At 39.1% G+C, this 9193-nt stretch overlaps 1 protein-coding gene across 1 annotated transcript; it reads left to right on the forward strand.

Annotated features, from left to right (window-relative positions):
- The first annotated feature begins 32 nt into the window (after window positions 1-32).
- Window positions 33-7344, forward strand: LOC147755526 (uncharacterized). The gene is made up of 3 exons (XM_086990029.1): window positions 33-706; window positions 1033-3745; window positions 4013-7344. The coding sequence occupies exons 2-3, from the start codon at window positions 3724-3726 to the stop codon at window positions 4528-4530; spliced, it is 540 nt and encodes a 179-aa protein (XP_086846155.1). The 5' UTR covers window positions 33-706; window positions 1033-3723; the 3' UTR covers window positions 4531-7344.
- The last annotated feature ends 1849 nt before the right edge of the window (window positions 7345-9193 follow it).

Raw genomic sequence — 9193 nt, forward strand, 5'->3', positions numbered from 1 at the left:
AGTAAAATGGTTTGCATAAGTGAAATCGTTCTAACGTTGTATTTTATTTCAGATTAATATGCTCGTCAACATTGTCACCCAGCGCACCGCTGCACTTGCACCCATGATATTGATCTTCTCTTGTTTACGTTACCTTTCATAGATTATTTGATTGCAATATTTTTTGGTTGGTTTTGCTCACACAATAAAATTGGTTATTGAGTTCGCTATTATTACAATCTTAAGGTTGGATGGTTCTCATAACCAATTGGTTGTATCAGTTCATCATGAGTTGCATGTTTTTTGTTTCCAGCTGCATAATGACGTTGTGTGCAAAAGCTTGATGTTTCAGTATCGTCCCTTTTTTCCTTTATTCCAGTATGTCCCTTATTTCCTATTCCTAGTAGCGGAATAGGGAATGCTTTCCCTTATGTCAGTTATCACAATCGTAAACCAGTTGAGATTTTCAAACCTTGACTTTATCGATGTACAAATACGTGCAGGATGAACAACAATAATTACTTATCAATTAGACATGGGGTAAACCGATAAAGCGCCGACTACAATAAACGTTGAGGACTACCTGGCCAATCTTCAATGTAACTAGCATTTCTATCCTGCGAAACAGCCCAAGTGCTTATGTCAACTCGGAAAAATGCATGTTAGGGAACGGCTTTACAAGCGCCGATTTTGCTCAGTGACGGCAAGGACATCGACAAGTTTAAAGGTAGCTACGATGAAGAATCGGAAACGATATCATACAGAAAATATTACGCTTCGTTCATGTCGAAATGAAGTAGCATCGTTTTTACCGGTGGTAAAAAATAAAAATATAATGACCCTTCAAGCATTAATCGAAATATAGATTTTCTAAATTAAATACTCTGTAGAGCTAAGGTCTGTCATTGGCAGTCAATCCGAAGCGTTTGGATCAAGCTAACTAAATATATATATCCGCCTCAAATTGCTAATGGAACTTACACGTATATGTTAACTGCGATCTGCCAAATTTTAAGCCAATTTCGAACTAACATTTCGCGTGATTTTTTTCAGGTTCATGAATGGATTTATACAAACGCATAGCCTCGCAAGTGAATGCAGAGTCTGCTATAGAAAAAAGCCATCGCTGCGTGAGCACCATATCGGATTCGCCTTCTCCAGTAGTCGTAACCTCAAGAGTAGAAGCAGTAAAAATCGCCTTAATTGATAGCAAAGTTCGAATAAGCACGACCCTAACAACATGAACCTTGTCCGCAGACTGTTCAAGCATCAGACAAATGATCTATTGAGAAACAAGATTTGGCTGAGCGGTAATGTAACAGTTGACGACCCTGCATAACCCGGATTTGTACTACACATTGCCAACTTTGAGAGTTGGCTGTTCATGCTTGGGTACGAGGTACCATTATTACTTAAAATGAGCTCGTTTATTAAGAAATGTAACAACCCTAACTGATACTCAATTAGCTTAAAGCAAAGTCAGGTATGACTAAGATTCATAGTGCATTACAGTAGCACTGACCGTTCTGTAGCGAAGTTGTAGGTTAACATGCGATGACTGTCCGGCTTTTGTCTCTATTGACCTGACGCATACGACAGATTGTACAAAAAACATTGGTAGTAGTCGTAACGGCATCAGCTCAAGCGCCCTCTTCACGGACACATATCAACAGAATGATTCTTGTATTTCGTGAATAAAGCGTAAACTTTGAGAGAAAACGTTAAAAGATTTATCACATTCGTATTGACACACTCATAACATTACACGATAATATTACTGGTATTATATTTTAATTGAGGTAAATAAGAATAGTCACGCCTTAGGTACTGCAGAGTTAGGCTGCTAGCAGTTGCAGTTTTCGAGCTTACGTGGCTGCATTTGCTCAGCCAAAAGAATTGCAACTTTGTCACTTTACACATTTTTAATTCGATATGGTATGTGTTTTGTGAAAAGTGTAAAACCTACATGTGGGTAAAACAAAAAAGGACAAGTTGAAGTTAATTAGATATATTTTAAAAGAGATATTAAGGTAAATTTGGTGAAAAATCGTTGGAAGTTATAAAGGCTGTTGGTAAATGTCATTGCTCTTATCTTGATTTACATGCCTGCTCCTTTTTTAGGAACTTCTAATTAAGACCGCTCTGACGATGTATGAGTGCAGTATGAGATTTCATAATTTGCTTTTCTTATCCGACATCGTGGAAAGGAACCGGCCAATTCCGGTGCAAGGTATTGCTCATGAATATACGGTTCGATATATTGTACCTATGGTTATTTTTTAGTTTATCGAACATTTTTATTGTGTTTGTTATTATATTTATTATTACTATAGAATCGTACGAGAATATGCGAACAAGTTGATGTATCAAACAACGTATGCTACCTAAATTTCTTGGTTTTGTTCAATGCTATTGTCATCGCTATATATATAGTAATATGAATCGTTTGAGCTCGTGTATATATACTTAGAGTGGACTATTTTTAGAGTGGTATTAATCTTGTGACAAGGACGAAACTATTGCCTCGCATATATGGAGCAAATAAACGTGACTGTGGGCCTAGTTCAAGCCAACATGAATGAAATAGTTTTTTTTTTGTATGCCAGTACGGTCGCTGCGTTAACTAACTTCAATAAAGTTATGAAATCGAAATCATGAAACTGCTGAAATTGGTGAACCATTCTAATATAATAATAAACTCTAGCAAATGTAGGTTTAACCTTTTAGGTAAACGGTACTCGCAAAGAAGTTGAATCGGCTAAATAAACCTGTGATGCTAGCTATCGCTGTTGAGTAGTAGGAATAGTTGCATCTGCAAGAGTGCTAGTAAAAATAGAGCATGTGCACTAAACTTAATAGTCAGGCTCCGTCTGTAATATCAGTCCCGTTCTGAATAAAAAACTGTTCTAGCTTCAAGTTGTTGCAGATATGCCTATTTTTTTTATTATCGCTGTTTGAAATAAATGCACCCTTACAAGTATCTAATAAGTCAGGAAAGACTTCGTTTGTAAAACTGATCTATTCCGCAGTCTCTGATACATTAAATGCGTTGCTCAGCTAACATATAAGAACTCAATAGGTCGCGTGTGCGCATTCTAGTACAGCTTCTAATACTGCTTCTTCTTTTAGGTTGTTTTAAGCATGCGGATCTTCTGCGACGACCTCTTTCCATCCTGCGTAGCTATCTGAAATTATAAGTCTGAACATACGCGTTTTTGCGTCAATTTATTATATTATTTTTATTCACATTTTGTTGTTTTTACGGTTACTTTTTTGCATTCATAGAACAACATCAATGACTTCCAGCACGTTTTGTATGTTTTTCAAATTCTAATATCCACGCACTTATTAGATCTGCAAGAATTGGCTATCAATCCTACAGTAGCTCAACAAGTGAGCATCGAGTTTGGACGTACGCAAAACGAATACAGTGAACAAAACGAGAACAGCAAGATTCGCCCGTTGACAACAACGACGGAAATAAAGACGACCCATCACATAAGCCAGAAGCTATTCCATATTATCGGATCGTGTCTGTATGAAAAGTTTTAATTCAGATCGTCGTGTAATATCAGAAGTGAGAACGCATACCGTTATTTATAGCAATATTAAAGCTGTTCTATTTTTAGATTTGCAACAGTTACGAAGGCAAGCCCCTAATGACATTGCGTGTCTATTGCAGTCGCTTCCGGCAGCGGAATTCTGATCCCCACGAGTGAAGCTGCTCCCGTTGTTGACACGGGCATGGCGGGTGTTTCCATTCTTGGTAGGTTGCTGCTCAGCAACCCAATTAATCGGTCCCAGCGTCCAACGAACCTATATCCAATTGTCATATCTTATTTGCAAACGAATAATAAGTACTGCAAATATCTAATTACCATATGTCATTTTCTTCGTTCGTCACACCTGTCTAGAATGCATTGCCTAAATGCGTTGATGATATCATATAAGCTTAAGCTAGCCTCTAATGATAATGGAGCAACCGTTAACTTCACCATTTCCATATGCCCTCATATCTGCGGATAATCAACAGCTCAGCGGCTTCAGGCGCGAACACCTCCTCCAGACGACGCAGCATCGGGTCCACCTTTACTCTCGTCGGGTAGCGCAGCGTCTGCACTGGCAGGACCGTCAGCGTCTGCTGCTGCTGCTGCGGCGGCGGCAGCTGCTGCTGCTGCCGCCGCCGCCGCTGTCGGTCTTCCAGCAGCATTAGCTACTGCGCTCGGGGATAACCTGCCTCCCCTTCCTGCGTTACCGCCGCTTGCGACACTTGGACCTCCACACGGGGGCCCAGTGGTGCCTGGCGGACTGGGGGCTTGTACAGCAGACGCTCGTTGCGTGGGATGCGGGTTCGAAGCCAGCGACGACAACGCGTTACTTGTGCACTCGTACCAGTGTGGGGTGTTACGACGAACGGTGCGCGGGGGATGGAGCCAGCAGTCGGAGATGCGGGCGCTTGGCACTCACAAATGTCGCTTTTGTGATTATCGCGACTATGCCGAGTACAATGTGAAGAAACATGAGCAAAGGAGCCATTTTGGCCTCCGCTGATAGTAGTAATAGTTGGATAGTGTAGTATTAGTAACTAGGGTGAGAAGAGTGACGTTGTTACAGAAAAAAGTGACATCAGTGCATGATACGCAATATTATATGACTATGAACGAAATAAATTAAGTGGGGTGACAACGAGTGCAACTGGTAAAGTAATATATAATAGCCGAGCTAGTGGATGATTTCAGCGATTAGTAACGGGGTGTAAAACGTGCAATCGATTGAGGTATTACTATACATCATAAGTGTATATGATTATTATTATGTAGTAAGTTGAGAATGGCTTTGGGTGTCAAACGTTGACAACAGTATAAAAATATGTGTATATTAGATAGCATTTTCAACAAGTGTTTTCGTATTGCTTTGAATCAGGGCGATAACAAACTGCAAACTATTTTGAAAAGTTGGCAAGAGCTGAATGAGTCTGCGTACCGATGTTGATATTACTTCGTGAAACAATGCACATATAGAGTTGGATATGGAGTAGAGTTCTTTTGCCTATAACAAATAACCCGTAGGTAAAGGTTCTTATATAGGTTAAGTGGGGAGATAAATAAAAGCTGCTCTATTAAAAAAGAAGCTTTTACCAATATGGTGGCGTTCATTAGCACTGAAATTACTTGTAAATTGATGTACCCGGTCAATGCCGCTTTTAAAGGCCTACCTAAAGAAACTCTTTGTGATAACAAGATGATAACTTATGATCAAAGGGAATTTAAGTTTTGACTTCCTCAACATGGGCATGGATTTGAATTGTGGATTCACTCTAGGCTATAAGAGGTTGTATGTTCAGCGATGAAAGCAAGAAAATTTGTGGCTGTAAAGAAGAACGTCTTTAATTGTATTCGAACAAAAACGAAGAGTTTGGAGCCTATCTAGAGCTGTGCACCTGAGGAACATGAACCATAATTCAAACTAATAACTGAGTACGTAAAGCAAAACTATTGATGGAGGGTCAGCATAAAATATCTTTAATACTCTACAATAATAATAATTGCTCTATTGCATAATTGCTATATTATGTTAGAAGTCGCGATTTTTATTACATCGAAGAATTGCGCGTAGAATTGCGCTTCAAACCGCCATATCCGGCCGAACATGCAACTCAAGTTATGTCCACGTACCAGGAAGCCGGGTCCATACAACTATATATAATAATAGAATAACTGTGTGCTTGTGCTTACGACCGAAACATAGGCTGTGAAGCATTTGAAAATATTGCAATACGATTATTGTCCGATTGTAATAATGCCATGCATTTATGGAAAAACTTAGTAATGGGATGTTTGCGATACTTGCGTATGATGTATTATAGAAAATATTTAAAATAGCTTCAGATCGATAAACCTTGTTTTTGGATCGTGACTGCGGTCTTCCATTTTCTTTTGGCTCTTCACAGTTTGAGCAAGGCCATAGCATCTAACTGTTGATGGTGACGTACCTTAATAAAAGTCAGTGTTTCGCTCTGTGTGGGTAGGATATGTGCGCCCGTGTATTTCTGAGCCTGTATGTGTAACGTGTAGCTGTGACCGCGTGAAGTTTTCAATGTACGAGGGCTACGAGCTCATTGAATATACTATAAGGTTCTTCTCAATGTGGGGGTATCACAGCGTATTATATTTAATAGCTCCTGCCTTAGAAAACAAGATAAAAAAAAATCGAAAATCTTACAAAGTGAGAAATAGGTATTTATTAAAAAAAATTTTACTACAATGTGGTACTTTCTTGCGAATCTACTTGCCCTGCTCTTTTATGTAGCAATTGAACCGTAACTTTGTCAGGAAGTGTTATTCCTCTTATCTTTCTATTAACCTGCATATTTTCTGCACGTTTCTCATGTGTGTATGGCTCAAAAATCGTATCTTACTAAAACATGGCCAGATTTGGTTGTACATTTGTTTGCTAAAAGATGATGCTTGCCAACTACGACGTCACCGAACGGGCTGTGGTATTTTCCCATAGAGAGAAAATCTGCTTTACTAAGCGGACATGATTGCTATTTCTTGCCCCTGTGGCGTACGAAAAATTACGTGCGTTTCGAACCATATTCAATGCGTTCATCCTGTTCATAGTAGACTGTTGTGTGTAATTTATAATTACTGCTGAGATGGAAAAAGCCAACGATAACGAATTAGCACGGCTGATGCTATGTATTTGACTCCGCTTTTGTTTGTCGTCGTAGTGTACAATGACTTCCTTCTATAAAAATAGCAATGACATATATTTATAGGCAAAGAAGCCGGTTTGGACGGACCAGTCGAAACATAATCAATATTTTTGTACATGGTTGTCCACTTTTAAAATAATTATCACTATTTTTACCAACATCAATATTAGAAAACGACGTTGAAATAAGTGATGAACCTTAGTTGTTTGGTGTTGTCCCGTAAGCTCCAGTGGCTTTTGTTTGCATTGTGAGTCCTGTGTGTTATCATGAACTCGATGGTAGTAAACGTGCGAAATGGTTATATTACCGAAAACAGAAAAATACTAATAGTTTCTGTATTTTATTACTAAGTGATTTCTTTTGATAACCCTAGCGTACTCGTTTACTTCAACGAAACATAAACATTTAATATATTTATTGACTTTGGATTGTATCCATATATGTAAAAGAAATTTATTTTTTGCGCAGATTATATTTACAAAGCCAATCTTTACATACACATATTTATATGTCTATATACATCTTGCTCTCAATATATACACACCCACATATATACATAAAGCAAGTATACGTACATTTACATGCGAGACTTCACGTGTTCGCTTATGAAGTATGGTAAAGTAAAATAAATATATTTCTCAAATCTATTAGCTTGGAGTTTTAATTTTGCAATGTTGTTTTGAGGTAAGCAGTTCTTAATTATGCGAGTGTGTTATATAAAATTCTATTTAAACGTATATGTAATGCGTACATATCTGTTTTTTCCAGCTATAAAAATCAGATACCCTGTTGAATAACACTAGTTGGACATATACTACGAGTAACAGTTCTAACAGTTCCCTTTACTTACAGGTGATACGGTCGCATCTTTGAAGGACACGTCCACGGCATAATTAGCTTCTCTGGCAGCATTTTTTGTGTCGACTATGTCGAAATTGCAAGATCTAGAAACTGCATAAAATGATATACTAATCAATCCGATAGATTTGCAACACCTTCAAGTTACCAATACACCACAACTGAACAATATTAACAAATTTTAATGCACTAGATCGACAAATTTTGCTTATTCTCAACGTGCGGCTTACGGTTTACGGTGCCTAACTTTCCTGAGGATAACCGGTACACCACGAACGTCTCACTTATGCACACCACTATTTAGGTGGGATACTTATAATGGCAATAAACGCAAACATAAAAATTGGTTACTTACAGCTCGCATTACGTTGTACTTGTAAACAAGTCGGAGCTATTATTGGTTTTCCTCGTTGACTTCCTCCATCCTGATTCACCTGACATCCGATCGATTGACCCTATTACTGTTATTGTTATTGGCATATTTCCAGGTACACAAGCGGATGTTGTTACGGTTGCAGCTGCCACTGCAGTTGCTGGATCAGCTGCTTTGCGTCTGTCCATAGCCCGACTGGCGGACGAAGAGCTTGAGACAATGGAGATCCCGGTCGATCCCCCACTGGACCTCGCAGTCGCTATCGGCTCTGGTGATAACTGTAACGCTGTGTATCACGCGATCGCGCAGTGCTTTCGCAAAGATGAACGCTGCTTCGTCTGCTGCTACTGTACGAATTCTTACAGCCAACTCACGCAGCTGCTTCTCCACCTGCAGATGCATCCGGGCCGGCGACCTTACCGATGTCATGCGTGTGGCCAGGCATATAAGACCTGGAACAACCTCGACTCGCATCGAATGATGACCCACGAACGCGGCCTGTACACGTGCGACAAGTGCAGCTACAAAACGCAGTGGGGTAGCGAATTCTCATTTCATGTTGACAACGAATGTTAGAAAAGAAAACAGACGAACAACTTACTCAAAATGTATTGCATAGAAGCAATGAGGAAATCATTACTATTATTAGGGAACGAGAAGAGGCATACGGCTAAACGAAAGCAACCGTATCAAAATTATATGTGGTGCTAATGAGGACAAAGTGTCTTCTTATCTGGAACTAATTACTTCATCAATTCATCACTCCCGCAGACAGTGCGGCATAGAAAGATGACCAGATTCTTGTAGGGGTCTTAATCTCTTCTTGAAAACGTGTAATTATCAAGATTTAACGACAGATTTGAACGACATGCTTATAACATTAGGATATATTAGACAGTAGCAGAGAGAAAACATAAACTTCTACGAATGGTTAATCTGGTCTTGGACTGGTATCGTCTGTTCCGCAAGAACGGGTTACGAATTAACGATAATCTACGGAACTGAATCGCCTGTTTTCCATTTGATTAATAGTAGCACTGAGACTTGCTGCATTACCATGCTTCACTAATCTGACAGTACATATTAATAACCGCATATTCAAAGATCTTCACTTGTGGTAATATAATGGTGATTCCCCTCAGTTGTTAATAATAAACTGAAATCATCCATTGCATTTGAATACTTTACCACTTTAGGCAGTATAATTTAAGGATGTGTAGAAATAATGCTGCCTAGGAACAGTCGGAACCGATGATTTACTAGCT

The sequence above is a fragment of the Varroa destructor genome, unplaced genomic scaffold, assembly GCF_002443255.2.
Source record: "Varroa destructor unplaced genomic scaffold, Vdes_3.0 BEIS01000005.1, whole genome shotgun sequence".
In the NCBI taxonomy this organism is placed as follows: domain Eukaryota; kingdom Metazoa; phylum Arthropoda; class Arachnida; order Mesostigmata; family Varroidae; genus Varroa; species Varroa destructor.